Below are 24,677 nucleotides of genomic sequence, written 5' to 3'. Positions count from 1 at the left end.
CATGCAAGGATGGGTGTGATGAAGGACAGAAACAGTAAAGACCTAACAGAAGCAGAAGAGATTAAGAAAAGTTGGCAAGAATACACAGAAAAACTATACAAAAAAAAATCTTAATACCCTGGATAACAATGTTGATGTGGTCACTCGCCTAGAGCCAGACATCCTAGAGTGTGTAGTCAACTGGGTCTTAGGAAGCATTACTATGAACAAGCTAGTGGAGGTGATGGAATTCCAGTTGAACTACTTAAAATGCTTAAAGATTATGCTGTTAATGTGTTGCACTCAATATGTCAGCAAATTTGGAAAAACTCAGCACTGGCTTGGAACAGGAAAGGTCAGTTTTCATTCCAATTCCAAAGAAGGGCAGTGTCAAAGAATGTTCAAACTACTGTACATTTGTGTTCATTTCTCATGCTAGTAAGTGTATGCTTTAAATCCTTCAAGCTAGGCTTCAACAGCATGTGAACCGAGAACTCCAGATGTACAAGCTGGGTTTAGAAAAGTCAGGAATCAGAGATCAAATTGCCAACACCTGTTGGATCATAGAAAAAAGCAAGGGAATTCCAAAGAAACATCTACTTCTGCTTCACTCACTACACTAAAGCCTTTGATGTGTGGATCACAACAAACTGGAAAATTCTCTAAGATATGTGAATACCAGACCACCTTACCTGTTTCCTGAGAAACCCGTATGCAGGCCAAGAAGCAACAGTTAGAACAGGACATGGAACAACTGACTGGTTCAAAATTGGGAAAGGAGTATGACAAGGCTGTATACTGTCACCCTGCTTATTTAAATTATATGCAGAGTACATCATGCGAAATGCCAAGCTGGATGAATAACAAGCTGGAATCGAGATTGTCAGGAAAAATGTCAACAACCTCAGATATCCAGATGATACCACACTAATGGCAGAAATTGAAGAGGAAGTAAAGAGACTCTTGATGAGGGTGATAGGAGAGAGTAAAAAAGCTGACTTGAAACTGAACTTTCAAAAAATGAAGATCAAGTGATCTAGACCCATCACGTCATGGGAAATAGAAGGGAGAAAAGTGAAAGCAGTGACAAGTTTTATTTTGGGGGGCTCCAAAATCACTGCAGATGGTGACTGCAGCCATGAAATTCAAGGATGCTTGCCCCTTGGAAGGAAAGTGAAGACAAACCTAGACAGCAAATTAAAAAACAGAGACATCACTCTGCCAGTAAAATTTCATATAGTCAAAGCTATGATTTTTCCAGTAGTCATGTTCAGGTGTGTGAGCTGGACCATGAAGAAAGCTGAGTGCCAAAGAATTGATACTTTTGAGTTGCGGTGCAGGAAAAAAATGCTTGAGAGTCCCTTGGACAGCAAGGAGATCAAACCAGTCAATCCTAAAGGAAATCAACCCTGAATATTCATTGGAAGACTGTTGCTGAAGGTGAGTTTCCAATACTCCTGATGGGAAGAGCTGACTCTTTGGAAAAGACCCTGATGCTGGGAAAGGTGGAACGCAAAAGAAGTGAGCAGCAGGGGATGGGATGGTTAGATAGCATCACTGACTCAATGAACATAAGCTTAAGTAAACTTTGGCAGAGAGTGAAGCACAGAGGAGCCTCACGTGCTGCAATCCACAGGGTCACAAAGAGTCAGACACGACCTAGCAACTGAACAACAAATGACAAACAAATGGGCATTCTGATTGGCTTAACAAAGTAAGTTTCTTTCTTATTCATACTCAGTCTGATATGGGTTTGCAGAATGGAGGATGGGGTTTCTACTCCATTGAGTTTTTCATGAAATGTGGATCCTTCCAGCCAATGATGTACCGTGTCTCATAGGGTCAGCATCCCACAACTGAGCCCTTGTTCTATCCAACACCTTAGGAAAGAGAGTATGAAGTGCCGTCTCAGTGGTACATGGATTGGTCCAGAGATACCATACATCTGTGTGTGTACAATTGTCCAATATTCAGTCACTTTGTTGCACTCAGCTATAAGGGAGGCTGGGAGATGCAGGCTAATTTTCTTCTCTGGAAGAAAGGTGAAACCTTGGTAAACAAATCACCTATGGTTTGAAGGACTCTCATATCTAGATAATTTACAACTTATATTCCTACCTGGGGCTTCCTTGGTTACTCAGATGGTAAAGAATCTGCCAGCAATGCAAGCATGCCTAAGCACATATGCTTGCACATGTAAAGAGGTTAATAGGAACACATAATTTGTGACAATAATAATAGGAACATAGGAACATAATAGGAACATAATTTGTGACTCAAATTATGGCCCATGTAAAGCTACGAGGTACTTAAGACCCACTCAGGTAGGAGTAAACTAAAAGTAAAGTCTTGATCATTCAGTCATGTCCAACTCTTTGTAACCTCGTGGACTGTAGCCCGCCTGGCTCCTCTGTCCATGGGATTCTCCAGGCAACTTACTGGAGTGAGTTGCCATGCCCTCCTTCAGGAGATCTTGCTCGTCTCCTGCATCTCCCGCATTGCAGGCAGATTCTTTACTACTGAGCCACTGGGGAAGTCCACTCCTTACATTCATCATCTGGATTAATCCTCCCAAACATATGAAATAGATGCTACTGTCACCAGCTAATAGAAACAGGGATTCCAGAAGATTAAGTACCCTACATAAACCCACTGCTTTCCTAGCTAGGAAGTGACAGAGATGATACTCAAATGTGGAACTTCAAAGACCTTGCTTTTTCCACTATGTTACAGTGCCAGGATAACTAAAACAAGAGAATTACATGTTCCTTTGATATGGTATGCTGAAATTTGCCTTTTATATTTTGCTTACAATTTATCTTTTAATTACTTATTTACTCACTAATGAGATATGATATTAATATGAGAATTCACTTAGTTTCCAGTTTCTGAATTCATTCATCTATTAAATAAGCACCTAAATCTTAGTAATGCTCATTAGTAATGTTAGAAATCCATGAGTCTTAAACCTGTTTAAAAATGTGGATTGAGATTGTCTTTATTATGTCTGAGAGGGCTAAACTGTGAGAAATGTGACAACTTCTAGAATAATCTTAGTCTAGATTTAAATGTATGATTTGTTACACAGACCTTAGAATTAATTTTCAAGTTGTTTAGTAGCCAACTTTCAAGTGGATTTTCAAATTAGTTTCAGATACTTTAAGGGGCATTTAGGAGTTTTATCTTTTTGTGAGATTTTAACTATAGATACTAATTTCTATGAAAAAATGTTTATGTTATTATCATTATTTAATATAGCAGTTTCAGTACCTTCCAGAAAATTAAAGTATGTTTGATCAAGGTAAAGTATTTGGTAAAATATTAAGAGAAGTATTTTGATCATCTGTATAGCAGTGCTGTAGGGGAAAGGTAATTTGCAAATACCCAGTTTAAATGTTATAGTTGCTTTTCTTTTTTTGAATGAGAATTGTCTTACAAAATGCTTTACCTAACTGAAGAAAAGTTATTATTATTTCAGCTCACACACTTGTTTTAGTACTTATATATGAGGCAATAAATCAAGAAGTGGTCTGAATCTGTCCTTAATAAAACAAAACAAAACACAAAGGAGCAATGTTCTTAATCACATTTCAAACTTATAATTTGATTCTTCTTTTTAAACTTATAAAATCTGCTTACTAGTAAATTGTTACAGGGTCAGGACACAATAAATATTACCTGCTTCAAAGAAGGTTACAATCTTCTGTGCCTTTGGTATAGCATGCATGTATTTTTGTGGGGTTTTGGGTCTTAATATTTACTAGTAGTAACACTGTTGTTTTTTCCATAGGGGCACGAAATGAAGTCGTCATTACTGAAAACAATAACAGCATAACTGAGCAAATCACTGATGTTGTGAAGCAACCAGCTTTTATAGCTGGTATTGGTGGTGCCTGCTGGGTAATTCTGATGGGTTTTAGCATCTGGTTGTACTGGCGAAGAAAGAAGAGAAAGGGACTCAGTAATTATGCTGGTAAGAGGCTATTTCCAGCTAAGAAAATATCTTAGCTTTAGAAATATGATAAAATGCAAGAGAAGGAATGAAATGGAGTATGAAATGAGTGAATGAATGAGTGTTTATTGCTTGATTTAAACCATTATAAACAACATGCTTTAATACACTGCTCTTCATCATATCACATTATGACCATAAGGCCATCTTTTTGCCTATATCTCCAAGGAAGCATAAGAAGAGTGCAAACCAATAACGTGATTAGCCATTTTTCTCAATAGTTCAAAACACACACACACACACACACACACACACACACAGACTTTGCAAGCTATGACACCATGTTTGAAAAGTATATTTAAGAAAGATCATTCCTAAAATGCTCAGGAAAAAAAAGATTTGAAATGTATTTTTTGTATTTAACAATACAGATTACAAAGGGAAATGTATCCCAGATGAAAAATACAAACAAAACAAAAAATTTCACCAGGATTGATGAAACTGATGAGGCATGATTTGTTTTACTAGTCACTTAAATAGAATGTCTATTTTAAAGTGACCAATGAGCATTTTAGAAAGAAGGAAAAACAGAAGCAAAAGAAAGAGAAGAAAAATAAGATCCTAGATGTTCTACTTGTTTGCAAAAATGTTTTCTTTGAATCCAGAACAGGAATTTTAAGGATGTCCAAAGTTATGGCCTTCAAAATACATCCAAGGCCGAAAGAGAGAGAAAATTATCAAGTCAGTGAGTGAAAAATGACCTCGATAATGAAGCTATGTTCAGTTAAAGTTTGAATTACATTCATTTTAAGTACTTTCTCTAACAATGATAAAAAAAAAAATTGCCTCACAATTACTTTACATTTTCTAAAATTTTCAAGGGAACAATTTTAATTTATCATTGTCCTACAAATATTTTAAAAATCTTTGAGATACTGTATTCATCTTCTATTTCTAATTTTTACTTTAATAAGAAGCATAAATGTCTTCATAAGTGATTTTGACAGAGGCTTCATTACTTATTAAGCTTATAAGCTGCTTTAACTTGTAGCATCCAAGCTTCTAAGAATAGTTCAAAATGAAAGAAACAGCATCCATTTGGTTCTTTTTCTTGTTATTGAATGGTATTTAAATATGATCAGTTGATGATCACATTGCAGCTCATGACTATAGCTTGTAGAAATAGCATTTGTTAGTTACTGGTTAGAATATGTTGCCAGGACTAGAGAAGGTAGTGTCGTGTATTCATTGCAGAAGGGTTTGCATACTTTGTGACTTGCTATTCTCATTTCTCATTGGTTGCTGATGCCTGCTTCCTTATGCTTTGTCATCTGAGTGCTTTATCACCCTGCCAGTGAAGGATTCTTCCTGGAAAGGGATGCTGGGCAATGACTGCTGAGTGTCAGAGTCATGAACATTAATGATACTTTGATGTAACTTCTTGTTTTGCAGTCCAGTCCCCTGCTTTCATTCCTTGAAGATATTGTCCGTTTACCTGTTTAGTCAGTCACCATGTTCTGTTTTGTCTGTGTGACATGCCCATATAAATCAAAGACTATTTTTGTGTTTATCTCTTTGCTTGACTTTAGTGAAAATAATAAAAGACTGACAATGTTAGTCACTTCAGTGCCACATTTGGAGTGTTGCATTTTTACCCTCTGTAGGATTTTCATTCACTTCTTCCTAATAGCATTACTCTCATAATTAATAGTTATGTTTTTTTTGTAAAATCATGTCAGAGAGCCTTTCTTCTTTTCTTTCTTCTTCTCTTTAAAAACAGCAGTTCTTTACATTTGATTGGAAAATATCTGTTGGTCTTTGAGCTGGACAAGAATAGCACATTTCCTGTTGTCATTTCTCATTGTGATTGATATCCATCTGCTGGTAGAAGAACTGCTAACTCAGAAGGTGCTATGCCCTTCAAATATTTTGGAATCAGGCCAAGCCACAGAGCAGGCTTTCTGAACCTTTATCCTTAATTGATAGATGGCTGACTCTCAGAATGGATTCACCTTCAGCTGGAAATTTGCCTTCCAGCAACTGCTATTCTCTTCTAGGTGAGAAGCAAATGAAAATCCACACTACAGGTACTCAGCACTGCATATCTGACTTGGTAATGTTCTCTACACATTCCCCCCCCCATAAATATCCTAACCTCCACTTTCTGGAATTTTTATATTCTTGTCTTTCTATAGCTTAAAGAATATGAAGATTGTAAATAGGCATGCTTAGTGTAGTATTTGTTTATCATTTGTTAAAATTTATGATATTTGATTCATGAGCTAATGATCTGTTTTAAGAGTGCAGAGATTTCATATAGGGCTAATTTTCTCTGAAGTATTTTATAAAAGTTGTTGAGAAAGTAGTCTACGTATAATACTTCTGTTTATATTTTGGTTTTCACAGAAATTTCTGTGGGAATCTTCTAATTTTACAAGTATGAGATGCAAAATTGGTAACTTTAAAGCATATAATTTTACTCAGAAAATGAAAAGTCTAACATTTCTACTTTTTACTACACAGTAATATCTATGTAGTTTCAAATTTTTCTTACTGATTTATGGCACCAGTGATCATTTTTTTTCAAAGAACATAAGTCTATATTGGGATCAATATTTAAATTAATTTTTAACAAAAGATGACTTCATTTGCTTTAGACCCCAAATGTGATCTTAGATTATATTTCAACATCTGCTACAATTCATATAAATTCAGAAACATGCATTTTAATAATGCTGATCCTAAGTAGAATTGAAGTGGTGATTTAGTCGCAAAGTTGTGTCCAACTCTTGCGACCCCATAGGCTGTAGCCCGCCAGGCTTCTCTGTCCACAGGGTTTTCGAGGCAAGAATACTGGGGTGGGTTGCTGTTTCCTTCTCCAAACCAGCAACTGATCCCAGCTCTCCTGCACTGCAGATAGATTCTTTACCAACTGAGCAACCCGGGAATTCCCAAGTAGAATTAAAAAGTAGGTTGAATTTGATTTCAGTACTTGCCTTTTCTACTTCATTCCAAGTCTTCTTAATATCACAGGTAGATTTTTCACCATCATAGGGAAGATTTTAACCATCACAGGGAAGATTTTAACTAGTGGGGAGAAGAAATCCTTTGCAGAGTGGAAAACCCAAGTCTCCACAGGATGGCTTCCACTCACCCTATAGGCAAAAGCTCACCCACTGATTTTTATTGTGGTTAATCTTTGACTCTCCATCTCCATGTGGAATTTAGATTTGAATGCTTTAGAAGAAAAGTAAAAAAAAAAAAATGACATGCTATTCAGCGTTGATATTGTTCTTATGATTCAGAAGAGTTAACATATTGATCATAGAACACTAGTGGATCAGCACCATAGATTGTAAAAGCAACTGTCAGGAATCAAGTGTAAACTTATACAGTGAAATGATCTGAGAGGAGAATTGGGCCTGAATGTAAAGTTTTGCTTCTTTACGCAGCAGAACATGGCGATTTCCCCAGGGCAAAGTTACTAGCTTCCTATTTCAGGATTTTCCTATTTATTCTTTGTTTAAATTCTTCAGACACAAACACGCACGAAAGGATTGCTTGTGGCTCAAAGACGGGCAGCTAGAATGAGAGACGTATTCCCCTGTCTCATATTCTACATGAAATCATTTTATTTTTTTCTAGAGTAACATGTACTGTTATTTATCTTGATCTTCATTGAGTACTAACGGTGCTTGCGACTGCCTGCGAGCTTCCTGACTGCCAGAAATATTCACTACCTGAGTTGTTATAGGATGCAATAGAATCATGAAGATATTTAGGCAGAAAATATTAGGTGACTTTTGAATCTAGAGAAAATTTAGATTGTATGAGTTAATGGTGTTTGTGAATAGAAGAGTGAGCAATATAGTTTGCGTAAAGCCATGCAACTTTCATGAGGATTCTGTATGACATATTATGATCTTCATGAAGACTGCATGATGCTTTTCAAACTAATGCTGGTCATATTTCTATCAATAATTTTTCAGTTATCAACTTTTTAATGAAAGTAAACTAACTTTCACACTTTTAAAGGGATGAGATATATGTTACGAATATTACCTCTGAGGATGGCAGATTTGATTAAACTCAGTAAATGTAAATAATTTAATGAGTGAGCAAATTATGAAATCCCAAACACTTCATGCATAGGTTTTAAACCATTGGTGAAATTATTTGACAAAACCATCCTAAGACAGCTAAAAGATTTGATGGAATTTTTATACTCTGATTATCTGGGCTTGAATTAAGGCTTATTAAAAGAGGATTAATCTACATTCATAGTTAAGAAATAGCTTATCAGGCTGGGGAAGGAGGCTTGGCTGGCAACATTAAAGTTTCCATTTGGAGTAGGAAAATGTGGCCTACTAGAGATAGGCACTCTGAAAGCTTCCTTACCTCAAAATGTCAATTTTCCATGTAGTTATATTTCCCTTTTCCCTCAGTGCTAGCAGGCGTGAGATTAGGATTAATCCTGACAGATAATAGTAGAGGTACTTTGTATATGATCTGAACTTGCAAAATCTCTTTACCTTGTATCTTGCTTAAATGCTGCAATAAATTCAGAATATTTAATATATTTCTAAAACAGTTAAGAGTGTAGGGTCTGTAGAGCTTTTTGGAAGCCTTAGCACTAGTCAGACAGTTGTAGCAATAAAAACTCCTGAGCATTCTGTGTTGCTCCCTTCAAAGTCTTAATTTTAGATACTATCAGAAACTCCTGGTAAAAAACACTCACTTATTTCAAAGTTACTTTTGACAAGCACAAAGTTACTACACTATGATTATCAAAACTGTGACTACAGCAAGACTGTTCAACCACCTACCCTCTCCATCCTCTTTCAGCTTTGAGGTAGTTCAGCACCTCTGAAATGAGAGCTACTTCAAAACAGCTTTCAAATTGGCCGGGGCATTTATTTTTATGTTTCTCTGTCTCTACACACACACAAAATGTTGATCAAAACACCAAATGTGACTTCCATTTTAGGAGATCTAATTGTTTATCCTTTCTAATCTGTTTTTAATCTCATGGTCAAATAGAATTCAGTTACTTTTGGTCTGCTTTTCAAAATGGAACAAATCTAAAAGCTTTGGAGCATGGGAAGAAAAGGAAACCTGAAAAAGTATCCTCTTTTTCCCTTGCTTAAAAAACACAACTGTTCAACTTTATTGCATAAGGGTATTGGGTGTGTTGTTGTTTTCTCCTGATAGAAATGCACGAAATTGAAGTTTTTCATATGTATCAAGTTGTGTCCACGGGCCGTTTTAAGTCAATTATGTAATTATATAATGACTGTGTATTTTTGCCTCTGTATAGTTGGTATGAAGAGGCACAAACATAAATGTCTTTAAGAATTATTTTTGACAATCTCTTTGTAGATTTGAAATTATTTAATGATTTATATAAAAGTAGAAAATGGATGTGTCTTGAATGTTCTGAAATTTAAAATTCTTTCATTCACAACATTTAACTCTCAGTGGGTAAATATGGACCATACTATAGAGTCTATACTCTTAACACATCTGTAAATAAACCTCAGTGAATGTTTGAATGTTTTTTCCCCAACTTTTTATTGTGGTACAATAAACATTACATGAAATTTGCTCTCTTGACCATTTTAAGTGTACCGTTCAGAGGCATTAAATACATTCATGATGTTGTGCACCATCACCACCATCCATCTCCATAAACTTTTTCAATTTTTAAAACTGAAAACCTTTGCCCAGTAAACAACAACTCCCCATTTCCCTCTCCTTCCAGCCCTCACATCACCATTTTACTTTCTGTGTCTGTGATTTTGACTACTTTATGTACCTAATAGAGTACATAAATAGACTTTCACAGTGTTTGTCTCTTTATGACTGGCCTATTTCATTTAACATATTGTTCTCAAGGTACATCCAAGTTTTAGCATATGTCAGAATTTCCTTCCTTTTCAAAGCTGATTAATATTCCGTTGCATCCGTTTATACACTTATCCATTCATGCATCAATGGATGCTTGGTTTGCCTCCACATTTTAGCTGCAATGAATAATGCTTCGATGACCATGGATGTACAAATATCTCTTTGATATCTTGATTTCATTTCTTTTGAGTATATATCAAGAAGTGGAATTGCTGGGTCTTATTGTAATTCTATTTTTCATTTTTTGAGTAACAAACATGGTATTTTCAACTAAGGGTAAAATGGTTTTTACCTTCCACCAACAGTACACAATGGTTTCAGTTTCTTCATGTTCTCAATAATGCTTATTTTGTGTTTCCTGCATAGAAGCCAACCTAACAGGTGTGAGGTAGCATCTTATTGTAGTTTTTATTTCCATCTCCCTAATGATTAATGATGCTGATCATCTTTCCTTGTGCTGACTAGCATCTGAATAATATCTTTGGATAAGATTTTGAGTGTTGCATCTTAGTACTTTAATATTTACACTTTATGAAAAATTTAACATTGGTAAGTACATAAAGTCAAATGTAACTTAATTTTTGTTCAGTTGTCCTTAGCTTCAGTTGTCTTCTTTTTTATTATTTTTTGCTCTGACAGTAACAGAAAATTTGGGTAAGGAAAAAAGAGCATCCAAATTAGATTTCCCTAGCTTCTCCCCTCATATCTCCTAAACAACACATTGGAGGTGTAGCCCATCCATGTCTGCTGATATTCACAACATTATCTTAGCCCTCTTTTATCAGAGTAAAACAATCACTTGATAGTCCATTAAAAAACCACATACTAGAAAGTCACTTCAGATGGAAAGTTAATTAGCTGCACTGTTTTCACATTTTGTGTTTTTCCAACCTAATCAGACCTTTATCTAATGTCACCAGTGATTTTTTTTTTCAATAATTGTTTCAGATCAATTTGTTATTTTTGTTCTTGTTAAAAACTGTTATTAAAGGGATCCAACGTGGTATGGACACACAGCTGATTGTTGCTTCCCAACACTTAAGGGAGTCCATCACAGAGCAGACTAGTGATCAATATTCATCTTCTTCATAGCCAGTCCTGGGCAGGTGCAAAGGTTCTGTCAGGATTGTTTTGTATTACACTTGAGAAGATACCTAAAAACTTCATAAGGCAGTGTACTTTAGGTGCCAGTGAGATGTTTCTGAAACTACAGACTCATGAATTCCTGATAAACCCTTGGATGATGATGATACTGCCTAATTATGATGCCACAAGCGATATATGGCAGTGGCCACAGGACTGGAAAAGGTCAGTTTCCATTCCAATCCCAAAGAAAGGCAATGCCAAAGAATGCTCAAACTACCGCACGATTGCACTCAACTCACACACTAGCAAACTAATGCTCAAAATTTTCCAAGCCAGACTTCAACAGCATGTGAACCGTGAACTTCCAAGATGTTCAAGCTGGATTTAGAAAAGGCAAGAGAGCCAGAGATCAAATTGCAACATCCATTGGATCATCGAAAAAGCAAGAGAGTTCCAGAAAAACATCTGCTTTGTTGACTATGCCAAAGCCTTTGACAGTGTGGATCACAACAAACTGTGGAAAATTCTCCAAGAGATGATTTGGGAATATCAGACCACCTAACCTGCCTCTTGAGAAATCTACAGCAGGACAAGAAGCACCAGTTAGAACTGAACATGGAATAATAGACTGGTTCCAAATTGGGAAAGGAATACGGCAAGGTTGTATATTGTCACCCTGCTTATTCAACTTATATGCAGAGTACATCATGAGAAATGCTGAGTTGGATGAAGCACAAGCTGTAATCAATATTGCTGGGAGAAATAACAATAACCTCAGATATGCAGATGACACCACCCTTATGGCAGGAAGTGAAGAAGAACTAAAGAGCCTCTTGATGAAAGTGAAAGAGTAGAGTGAAAAGTTGGCTTAAAACTCAACAGTCAGAAAACTAAGATCATGGCATCTGGTCCCATCACCTCATGACAAATAGATGGGAAACAGTGGCAACCATGGCTGAGTTTATTTTCTTGGGCTCCAAAATCACTGCAGGTGGTGACTGCAGCCATGAAATTAAAAAATGCTTGCTCCTTGGAAAAAAAGCTATGACCAACCTAGATAGCATATTAGAAAGCAGAGACATTACTTTGCCAACAAAGTTCATCTAGTCAATGCTATGATTTTTCCAGTAGTCATGTATGGATGTGAGAGTTGGACTATAAAGAATGCTGAGCATCAAAGAACTGATGCTTTTGAACTGTGGTGTTGGAGAAGACTCCTGAGAGTCCCTTGGACTGCAAGGAGATCCAACCAATCAATCCTAAAGGAAATCAGTCCTGAATATTTATTGGAAGGACTGATGCTAAAACTGAAACTCCAATACCTTGGCCACCTGATGGGAATCACTGACTCGTTAGAAAAGACTCTAATGCTGGGAAAGATTGCAGGTAGGAGCAGAAGGGGACGACAGAGGATGAGGTGGTTGGATGGCATCACTGACTCTATGGACATGAGTTTGAGTAAACTCCGGGAGTTGGTGATGGACAGGGAAGCCTGGCATGCTGCAGTCCATGGGGTCGCAAAGAGTCAGACACGACTGAGCAACTGAACTGAACTGAATAGATATATTCTGAGACAACCTTAAGGAGGAGACTGTGGAACTACATTAGAAATTTATAAAATCTAAAGAGTGATCATACTTATTAGCTCAAACTTAAGAAACAGGTGAATTATGGAGAGATTATCCAAATGAGAAAGTATTTACTAAGTGTATACTTTAAGTGGCAAGTTCATTAAAAATATAAATCAATTCATAAAATTTTATTTTCACTTTGCTCACCAAGTAATCATAGTAAATATAATCAGTGTCTTCCAAGATAGGATATGTTGAATTCACAGCTGTGAAATGGTATTTTTTCCTTCTTCCTAGGGACTAGTTTAGCTGATGCATATTAATTTTGGTCAGAATTGCAATTGTGCAGTCCATAAACTTCTAAACACCAAATTTTTCCCAATGATTTTCTAGTTAAGTAATTTAGTGGCAAAGTTTGACCCAAAATAATATGAAGTCATGTATAGACTTTGTTCCACTAATCGTGAATATTCACATCTCACTGCAAAACTAATCATTTTGAATATAGTTGCTGGCTCCGACCGTCTCTGCAGTGTGCATCATATTACCTGTCTCAGATCTGAAGCATTTTAATTCCAAATAAATTTAGCTGGAAAGATTGTGGGTAAGAGATGATGCACCAAAACTGATATTTATCTTCTTTGCCGATCCTTGACATCCACTTTCATGTTGTTAGCTTTGTAGAATGAAATCTACTGACCAGATGGCATGGGTTCTCCAGCTGTGGCTTTATTGGATGCTTGTTGGCATTGCTAATATGCTCCATAGTTTTAAAAAGGACTTAAGTTGTATAATCATTACATACAATGGGAATATATTCAATAAGGTGAAAGTCTCATTTTTGTAAGGATTCATAAATGAAGCAAAGCATCCAGTACACTAGGTGTTCTCTGTTCACGACAGTTCATGTCTATTATGCAGTAATTGTAGTATTTCAACTCATAGTGCTTCTCAGTGTCCCTAAAAGGACCTGTGATGGAGAGGAATAGGTTTTCAATCTGTACCTGTTTCCCTGGTTTCATTAGAAGGATATTACCTGTCTGACCTCCCCTGTTTCAGTTTCCATTATGTGCAGTTTGCTTATGACCTCTAATTAGGACACCTGTATATTAGCATTAAAAATCACGGTGTGATAATTCTTTGTCAATGCAAGTCCATCTTCCAATATCATATATGTACCAACTGACATACAAATAAAAATTGCCCCTTTGACTTAACCGTGTGTTTGGCCTGAAGAATTTTTAGATGTCTTATTAAATTTGGAACAAATGATGGCTTTGCTTTAGGCCAAACCACTGCTTCCTACTATCTGTGCAATTATGTTAATTATATTTTGCTATAATTCCCAGGGGCTTCAGCTCTAAACGAAGGGCCAATATGTAGTTGTTGTTAATTGTAATTAATATTGACTACTTGTGTGTGTTTCTTTTTTTTTTCACAGTTACATTTCAAAGAGGAGATGGAGGACTAATGAGCAATGGAAGGTATACCAAGGAGATTTTTTATTTTTATTTTTAATCAGGACTGAGGAAACTACATAGTAAAAGACAATTATTGTAATAAACGATCACTTATAAGTCTGAGAATTCTAGAAGGAATTAAACAGCTTACAACAAGGTTTAATGATCTATCTGTTGTGCACGTCAGAGGAATCAAGTCCAGATGTTTCATATCTCCCAGATGCCCCTGAAGAAATTAGTAGTAAATATCACAAGGAATGTGTTCATTTGTTAGCAGGATGTTTATTGCATTAATTAGACGTTAGCAAATGAAGTTGCTGTTGTTTAAGGCTCCTTATTGGTTCTCACCAAATTGCTGTGAGTGAACAATTACACATAATCGATCACAAAGTAAATGATTCATGGATGATGAATAGACTGTAGATTGATAGGACTGGATTCCACAACTTTGGATACTCAATTGAAATTGATAAAAACTGATAACAAACCCATATATCCTCATCTGTTTTCCCTTTGCCGATATGGAGATTGTAATTAGGCTCTGGTAATAACTTCCAATCTCCCATTTAATCAATATTTTAGCAAAAAGAGATTAGGTCTAATGAGAGCTGGTGGATGTAGCCAGAACGCAGTTGGATCTTCTTATTGCAGTTTCCATAGAAACACATGTTTCTCTTAAGGATTGTATCACCAAGGGTCTATCAGGAAAAAAAAAAAAAACTACGATGATTATAGATGTTGCTATATCTTTGTAAATATGGTAATAATCTGGAAAGGGATCAGAATCCCACTTTTATATTAAAGATACGGATTCTTTATTGAATATGATGCAAAAGAGGGTTTCTTCATAGACGATTATGCACATACTAGATCAGACCACAGTGGATCTTTTATCACCCTAAAATGCTTTCATATTCTCCTAACACTTTAAATTTAGAGAACCTGAAAATGTACTATTGATGGAACAGTATAAATACTCTTCATTTATTTCTCTTAAGTTCCTTGCCTCTAAATCAACCATGAGGGCTCATAACAGGGGTTACAGCCTATATGGGACAGATAAATATGGGAGCTGCAGGAATTGAAGGAGCAATAGCCCAAAGTCCTGGAAATGGCTGATATTAAGCAATCATTCTGAGCAATTGTTCCCTTGAGATGCCAATTTATCATTAGATCTTGTTTCAGGATGCTGCTATGTTACCAGTGTCCTACCAGTTTCAGGGAAGACGACTGAATTCATTTGGATGTCAGCAGAATCCCAGGCAGGACTCTTCTGCTTCCATTGACAGGGATGATCTATACAGAGCCTTAGTGAATTTCCAAAGTTCCTTAATTCTTGAGAGCCTCCAGATTTTAATTTGGAAGTGAATTAAAATCTTAAACTCTTTAATCCACTGTAGTTCATGAGACAGATGTGCACATCTCTCATGGAGTTCCACGGACTGATTTCCATGTTTTCCTATTTTAGCCGCCCAGGTCTTCTAAATGCTGGTGATCCCAGTTATCCATGGCTTGCTGACTCATGGCCAGCCACGAGCTTGCCAGTAAACAACAGCAATAGTGGCCCAAATGAGATTGCGAACTTTGGGCGTGGGGGTAAGTTGTGTTTTTCAAAATTCTGTCATTTGTGATTTGTTTTCTTGGCTTTCCTGGATGTTTTGAAAAAGGCATACCAAAAAGTATTTTCTTCCATAAGTGAATTTAGTGAAGTACATGTATTCATAGTACTGTACATTTGCTAAATATTTTATTATAAAGCTGTGATATCTATTACCTTGAGTAAAACTGAGCTTTTAAGGATGTTATTACTAACCAAGAAGGTAACTATTCATAATGCATTTTGTTCTTCATACTATTAGTACATGATTAAGGGTTTCCCAGGTAGCACAGTGGTAAAGAATCTGCCTGCCAATGCAGGAGATGCAAGAGACTCAGGTTCAGTCCTTGGGTTGGGAAGATCCCCTGGAGAAGGAAATGGCAACCCACTCCATTATTCTTGCCTAGAAAATTTCATAGACAGAGAAGCCTGGTGGGCTACAGTCCATGGGGTTGCAAAGAGTGCGACATGACTGAGCACAGTACATGATTACTAAATCAGGAATTATGCAGCTAAACAGGGCTTATGATTTAGAACTAGTCATTTTACTTCTCTGATTATCATTCAGTATATATTTATTGAGTGTGTATCTGGCACCATGGCAGACAGTAAAAATATCATATGAGGCAGACACTTAAATAAATATAACAACATGTTGACAGCTTTTCTGTAATTCTACAATTGATAATTTGCACCCCAAATAAAAGACAAAAATAGTCTAAGTAGCTGACATGCTAAGGTCTTCAAAATTCGGTACTAGGGTCCTCTCCATAGGTCTTTATAAAGAAAACAGAATTGGACTTACTATGAAAATCACCACCTTCCCCTCTCCACCTTTTCATCCAATCTTTAGGAAAGCAGTGGGTTTGGAGAAAGAGAAAGTGGGATTGGAGAAATCTCAGGCCCCAGTGTTTGGTTCAGCTGATACATGAGTGTTCCATTGGCGTAGGATTGTGCAGATAGCAAATGGACTGGTACCTTGCCAGTACCCCACATGAAAGAGCTGTCTCCTGGGAGGAGGAAGGTGATATGAATAAAGTATTGTTTAGGCTGCTATATGAAGGAACAGTGGGGAGTCAAAAGTATGTAGAAAGTATGTAGAGAAGAAATTTACTGTGTCTTAAGGTTCAGAAAGTAAGGGAAACATTCACCTATTTAAGAAATGAGTGAATTTCCTAATGACTTGAGTATCGATTGCAAGGCAAAAGAATGCTAAGAAATATGGAAGGACAGGTAACAGAGGGCCTTCTAAGCCACATAAAGTCTTTAAACTTTGTTAGAGGATGATCAGAGACATTAATGGACTTTAAGAGGAGAATCCTAGAATGTGAGTGCTGTTTTAAATAATCCAGCTAGCTGCTGGGTGGAGGACGGAGATAGGTTGAAAAATTTGGGTGATTAATTAGGAAAATAGTGCTGTAATCTAAGAAATTTGTGTGAATCCTCTGAAGGATTATATATATATATATGCTTCTAGGAAGAACTAATGTAGGAGACCCAGGACTACGCTAAGTATTCTGGGCTTACTGTAAACCTCAGTGGTGGATTTCACATGTATGAGTGTGTAAACATATTGACTTAGAATACAGTCATGGATATTGGCCTTTTCTCTTTATGAATGTAAGACCAATGCATGTTTAAACATATTTAAAATGGTATTTTAAATAATAAAGTGACTAATTATTGCACAACTCTGCATTGTGTCAGCACCAACTGAAAAAGGGGGCCTCCCTCCCCTAAGTTGTATGACTACTCAGCATCTTACTTACCCTCTGTAATTCAGTCCACCCGATTTAGATTTTCAGTTGCCCAGACTCTGAAAGTGGCTGCCTCCCCTAGGTGTCAGAATTCTGAGCCCTGCAATTATAGGTGTCACTTTATCTTGGATAGTTCTATGCCCAAGCATAGTCTTATCAGGAGATCAAAACATTCCTCCCTGCCCTACCACTGATTTTGAAATTCTGTTCATAAAGCTTTTATCAGTCAAGGAGTAGCTGCCTTTTTTTTCTTGTATTTGCTTTGGAATAACACACCATTCTATCTTTATATCAAGAAATAAATGTACCAAGGTGGAGAAAGGGTTCTTTTTTTTTTCAGTTTCCAGCAGATTACATTAACATTCTAAAATGTCTCTTATCTAATTTAGGTAAAGGATACTTCTGAAGATTTTCAAGGTGTTTTTCTTTTTTTCCATTTCCACTTCATTTTCATGACATGAAAATATTTCACAGGTCACTCTCAAGGCCGTGACAAAGTTTTTGCAGAGTTAACTGTATCTCTTTCCAGTGTGATAAGCATTTTAAGCATTTACTAAAAAGACAGGACATTTTGCAAATTCCATTTCCTTTGCACAACAAATATAATAAGTATAAGACATAGATAAAATATTTCTAACTTAGTGGTCAAGAAAATAAGGTTTATCAAGGTGAATAACTTGAGATATATCTGTAGAATCCAGATCTAACAGATTTTAAAGCCTGTGTTCTTTTATTTATACTTCTCTGCAATTCTTAAGGTAGGATTCACATGTGTGATTGTATTACCAAGTACACTTAGAGGAATAACCATGAATACTGACATTTTTTTCCTTTAAGAATGTTTACTAATACATGTTTAAATGTAATGAAAATACTATTTTGAATAATCAAGTACTAATAATCACATGTATTCATTTTGACAATACAAACTATAAAAATGCCCTTTAATTATTCAGTAAGTACTTACTGTTTGCAAAACACTAGATGAGGAATTATGGAAATACAGACATAAATCCCAGGTACTCTGTCCTCAAGTAACTTAAGATACAGTGAAGGAGACAGTCATTCATGGAAGTAATTATTCCAGGCAATAAGAAATAAATGCATGTGTAACTAAGCTGCTGAAAAACTGAGGAATTAAATCATGAGTAGTTATGACTAGAGAGAAGGGTTTCTATCATTCATAAGTTTCAGACACAAACATTAACAAATGCCAGTCAGATAACCTAAAGTATCAAGAAGGGGTAGATATGGACTGTGTAGAATATAAAATAAAAAGTCCTGTCTAAAGATGGCAGCATCTATTCGAGTCCAGGATCCTGGGAGGAAGACTGGCCCAGAGTTCCAAATCATCTGATGTTATAGGATAACTCCCCACATGCAAATAGTCATGTATAAGCCTTTAGTATTTTAATGTTGAGTCATAATTCAATTTACTTTTTGAAAATGTAAGAGTGAGCAAATAACATTTGAAGGAAATATGCAGCCCCCAAATCAATATAGAAGCACTTAGAATTGAAGACTAATTTCATCCAGCTGAGAGAGATTCTATTTCTAGAACCATAGCTTTAGTTGGCACAGTGTATGAAGGATTAGATTTTCATACTATATTTTTTCCATTTTAAGTCATGTGAACACACAGCCATTTAAAACACTTGCAGTAGCTCACAATCTAAATCCAAAGCTTTGAAGAACCTCATATTCAAGATGTTGGGAAGTTGGGGTCAGTGTTGAAGAAGGGCATCTGTCCAGTTCATCAGTGAAAGACATGATACAGGCGGCAGAAGCAAAACTCAGAAAACCTCCCTAGAGTGAAGGACCTACTTTCACAGTTTTGACATATTGTTAAATACCAAGCATCTCAGAGAATAAAAATGATACTGACCTGATGCTTTAGAATGAAGCATATTTCTTTGTCATCAAATTTTCTAATCAGTTTACAGCTAAAAGCAAGAAGGGCAAGAAAGTAGTTGTAAAATTCTGAATCTGAAAACAATGTACTTACTTATACAACTTGATGAAATATGATAAATGTGAATATGTTTAACTATTTAAAATAGTTATTTAAAAAGTACATATATACTTAATTATAAAACAGGTTGGAATTTCAGATTTCAAAACCTTCAGAAAGAACCTACAGTGTGTGATTATATTGTATAAAATGTGTTTCAAATATCTTGTTGCTGTTGCTAAAGATCATGTTTAGCTTTTGTAAAATGCAAAAGCAAAATTAATATTTTTACAAGAATCCTTATTTCAGGTACTGTTAGATATCATAGAATCTAAATGCTTTAGGATATTTTGACTACTTCAGTTTTCTCCTTGTGATGATAAGCTGGTTTTGTTACTGAGATCATTTGGTTTATTATTACAGTACTATAACTAGTTGAAAATTTTCCATAATGAAATCAAGAGGGTTGATGAATTCATGTCCTGTGAAATGTGACATTCAGAACATATATTATTAAGTAGCATAATATATATTCACTTTTAACTCTACATGATTAAAAATAGTATTAGTAGGGTTTTTTTGTTTTTGTTTTTGTTTTAGATTCTAGTGTTGTTATTCTGAGAAGGAAAATAAGTGCTCAGGAGAGAGGTGGCAGTTCTGAATTTAAAAACATCATATAAAGATAATTTAGCACACCAAAGTGATAAATGGACTGATTGATATTCAGTGTTTTTCCTGAAGTTTAATTTTACTCTTGCTGTATTACAACTTGAAACTATAATTCTCCACTTCTAAGATTTGGTAGCATAAATTAAACTCTGTGATCACCCAGATTGCTTTTTCTGTAGTTAAATCCTGCTGTATTGTGAAAATGACTTATTCATGAAAATCTTCCTTTGTTATCCAAGAAAAAAAAAATTGCTACCATCAGTTACACTCCATTTCTGGAGCTGTGAAATCAACTCAGATAAACAGCAAGTAGAAACTTCAGTAAAAAGCGCCTTATAGTTTGGAGAGTATAATTTTGGAAACTTTTGCGTCTATTTTAGCAGTTATTTTCCATTTCTCTTGCGATAAAGTGGAAAAAGATGCTTTTCATCCATGATTTGTAGATTCATTTTTGCCATTGCTTCTGTAAAGAGCTAACAATTTCATGGATTCTAAACCAGAATGAACCACTGAAAGCATTTTTTTCAGTAGTGAAATACACCAAATTTCTCATTCATGGTTGAAGAAAATGGGGGATGGGGTGTGTTAAGCAGTGAGACGTGAAGGACGAGCAGTAGGCCTGCCTGTCACCAAGGCTGATAGCTTGGCGACGGTTGTACATCATCTACCCTTCATTGGCTCATGAAGCCCATCTCAGCTGAAATGCAAACGTGCGGCATGACACATTTATTTTTCATCTTCAGTCCTGATAGTTTTGGGCTTCCTGTGCATCATTAAATTGTTTCATTTCCCTATGTTCACCACAGATGTGCTGCCACCAGTTCCAGGCCAAGGGGATAAAACGGCAACAATGCTCTCAGATGGAGCCATTTATAGCAGCATTGACTTCACGACCAAAACCACTTACAATAGTTCCAGCCAAATAACACAGGCTACCCCATATGCCACGACACAGATATTGCATTCCAATAGCATACATGAATTGGCTGTCGATCTGCCTGATCCACAGTGGAAAAGCTCAATTCAGCAAAAAACAGACCTGATGGGATTTGGTTATTCTCTACCCGATCAGAACAAAGGTAACAACGGTAAGCCCAGTTCTTACTGCCAGAAGAGTTATTTTCATATCATTTTTGCATGAGATAGAAAGTAGTATATGTTGTTCGGTTTAGTAATTCATCACCAGGCTCACTACCTAAACTAAAAAAATATACTGGCATGTATTCAGTACCTTGCACAGTCCCCCCCACCACCACCGTTGCTATCACCACACAACACCAATTGGTTTCATCCTTTTAGCTCTTTTTTCAATAGTGATCAGTAATCCATCTCGACCTCCATTAGGCAGGATAGACAAAACATTCCTCCACTGTCCCACGACATCTGCTTCTGAATTGCTAACTGCATGTTCTGCATGGGCTTGTGCTGTGAACTAATCACATGATGCCACTGTGACCTCTGCCCTTTAACCCTTAGCCTTACTTTACATCCCTGACTACCGATTGGCTGAGGGATTGTCTAATAGAATGCCACACAACCAGTCACAGGATTTCAGCACCACCAGCTCTCACAACAGCTCAGAGAGGAGTGGCAGTCTCTCAGGTTGGTCTCGTCACAGTAAGGAGAAATCTTTGTTTGTCACCAGCATATGACCTGTGTTCCTAACACTCATGAAGAAGTCCTGGCTCACAGCTCACTGCCAGACATTTATCTCTCAAATGACAGTAGGAGTTTATCCTAATGAAATCAAGTTTGGGGGGTGGAGGAGGGTAAAATTCACCATCAGCCTTTATGTATGAATTGTACAAGGTTGCATTTACTGAAAGATAGTGCCATTTTACTAAATACTGATTATTAAGGAACAGATGAGTTTGATCTGCTTTGAACCCTACTTAAGAGTCAAGCGAACTTTGCAATAAAATGATCACATAAGGAAAATCAGCTCCATGGCATGGACACCATATTCAACTAAAATGCAAGTGATTTTGGAAATTATTCATAATATTAAGAGTCTGGTGATGTGGCTTCCTATTTTTGGACAAGTTTTCCAAAATATTGTGTTATCTATTAATGATATTATTTAGAGTAAGATCCTGATACCATGCTAAACAGGAATGTTAATATGGGACACAATTCTTTACATTTAATTTCTTAAAAAAACCCAGTCTTTTATATTGGTAATTTTTATGCTGTAAATTTTAATATATATTCAAGGTACATTAGCTGAACTAACAATCCATAATGCAGGTATTAAGTAGCACATGTAGGGAAAACACATTTTACTGGAAAGAAATATGTACCTATCATAATGAATATCAGTGATCTCTAGGCCCAAGGATCCTCCCTCGTCTCTAAAATGTGGAGATCCTTGTAGACATTCTGATTTGTACATTATGTATGACTGATGACTTTCTCTGCTCATTTCTAATTGATACCATGACTTTATTTTCTTATTTTTTCATGCTATTGATAGCCTATTTGTTTTTATGAAGATTTTTAACCTCAGTTACTGAGTGAAAGATTATAGTGTATTAAGATATGTCATAGGTTATGAGGTATCCAGGTCATAAATAGTTAACTCTTTTACTTCATTAGGGTAACATTAACTACTTAGTTAGTTAAATGATCTTTCCTTAGAGATAGAACCCTTTCAATCTGAACATGTTAATGTTCTCTCTTCTCTCCAAAACGAGCCATTTGCTCTCCTTACCTATTGGTAGAATTGGATGTATTATAGAATCCAGAAAATTTTAAACATCTGTTACAAATTTAAACGGCCTGATAATATAAAAGAATTTTTTTTGAATAACCTTAAATGTCATTTGTACTGTCATTTATTTATGGTGAGTCCTATAATTGTACTGAATAATTTAAAAATTAATTTATTCTAGGCTTATATCACTCAAATATGCCAAGTCTCAATCAATATATATATTTTAGAAGTCTATATACTATAAGTCATGGATTGCAAAAGACTTTTTGTGAAACCATCATTAAATATTCTTATATGTTGATTACCATTGAGTCTTAAAAGTTACCTTTTGAGTAATTCTAAGCAGAAAATGATTCACAATAGTACTTACTACATTTTTGAATCCATTAATCTCTTGAGTGACATTTATATATATATCTATGATTTATATTAACTACTTCATCTACATTTGAATACAAAATTACTTAAATTGGTGATAGAAAGCTTTCTTTAAGAGACAAGACTGACGTGATTGTTCTCTTAGTTTTGTCAAATTGAATTTAATATTAGAGTTCTTTTTATTCTTATAATCATTGTTATGTATTCTAAAGCATACATTTAAGATCAAACTGCCCTATGGATATTGAACCATAAGATTTTCTTAATTTGTGCACAGTGTTAATGAAACCAGTTTAAAATAATCATGGTAATAAACAAAATTGGATATTCCTGAACTGAGTGAATTTCTCACCCTTTGAAGCACTCCTATAGTGATTTATTCAATATATAATTTCTTAGCACTCCTCTTAAAAAGCACTCCATTAAAAATATAAAACTCAGATTTTTTCCAAAATAATCTCTGTAATCATAATTTTATACATATGCACAAATATATAGCACAATATCAATAGCAATAGGGCTTCCCACGTGGCTCAGCAGTATGGAATAGGCCTGCAGTGCAGGAGCTGCAGGAAACAGAGGTTCGATCCCTGGGTCGGGAAGATTCCACTGGAGGAGGAAAATGGCCACCCACTCCAGTATTCTTGCCTGGAGAATTCCAGGGACCGAGGAGCCTGACGGGCTACAGTCCATGGGGTCGCAGAGTCTGAAGCGACTTAGCAGCAGCCGCAGCAGTAATGCATGTGTGCCTCGTCACTCAATCGTGTCCGACTCTTGCAACCCCGTGGACTGTAACCTGCCAGGATCCTCGGTCCCTGGGATTCTCCAGGCGAGATTACTGGAGTGGGTTGCCGTTTCCTTCTCCAAGCATCAGTAGTAATAACTAAATATTTTTATATACTAGTATTTTTAAAAGACTAAATTTAATTCGAAAATGAGCTGTTTTCACAATTTTCTTTACATAGAAGTCATTTGTTCTGCATAAATAAATGTAAATTCAAATATTTACATTTTCACTTGAAGAGAAATGGGTCAAATATGTCTGCCAGTCATCAAAATATGTGATGCCTAAATACATAATGCAGACAGTTCTCAAAACCTTAAAATGCTTGAGGATCTTAAGTTGCAAGTAACAGCAACAAACTGGGTTCACTTAGGTCAAGATATGGATCTCAGAGAATTTAATTTCCCTAGCTTGTATCATAAGGCACTATTATGCCCGGCACCCACCTCTTACCTCTTTCTAAGGAAGACAAAGCATGCTGATCGATAGTCTTACTACAAGTACCCACAATGAGAGAGAGAAATTTCCCCCACAGAGGGGAAAGTGGACATTGGATGGAGCGCCTCACAAATTCCCTCTGTGAATCAGCTCTGCTTCCCCAGCACATTTTTAAGTCAGTTGTCAATAAGAGGTGGTAATGGCTTTCTTGACCTTGGAGAAGAATTTCAACAGAGCTGAGTTCAGAGCTGCAGAAATTGTAATGTCCACTAACGCTGCTGCATTCTAAATTATTTGTTCTCTTACTATGAATATGCACAAATGTAGAAAGAACCTCTATTTTCCCATCTGTAAAATGGAGCTGTAAAAACTTCCCTATTTGTGTCACTCAGGTCTGGTGGAGATCATATAACAGTTCTAAAAGTGCTATAAAAA

The 24,677-nt window shown here is 36.0% G+C and overlaps 1 protein-coding gene across 7 annotated transcripts in view; it reads left to right on the top strand.

Moving 5' to 3' along the window:
• Nucleotides 1-24,677, top strand: part of ROBO2 (roundabout guidance receptor 2) — a 655,957-nt gene that overhangs the window by 589,611 nt on the left and 41,669 nt on the right. For 5 of the 7 annotated variants that reach the window (XM_065913480.1, XM_065913478.1, XM_065913479.1 and 2 more), the window contains exons 18-21: nt 3,770-3,952; nt 13,937-13,979; nt 15,424-15,551; nt 20,736-21,017. In XM_065913480.1, the coding sequence (XP_065769552.1) occupies nt 3,770-3,952; nt 13,937-13,979; nt 15,424-15,551; nt 20,736-21,017 (636 nt within the window). The remainder of the gene's footprint in view (nt 1-3,769; nt 3,953-13,936; nt 13,980-15,423; nt 15,552-20,735; nt 21,018-24,677) is intronic. The other 2 variants (XM_065913481.1, XM_065913477.1) reach the window with 1 other exon arrangement.

This window comes from Muntiacus reevesi, chromosome 21 (assembly GCF_963930625.1).
Source record: "Muntiacus reevesi chromosome 21, mMunRee1.1, whole genome shotgun sequence".
NCBI classification, from domain to species: Eukaryota; Metazoa; Chordata; class Mammalia; order Artiodactyla; family Cervidae; genus Muntiacus; species Muntiacus reevesi.
This window is presented reverse-complemented; position numbering and strand designations above follow the sequence as displayed.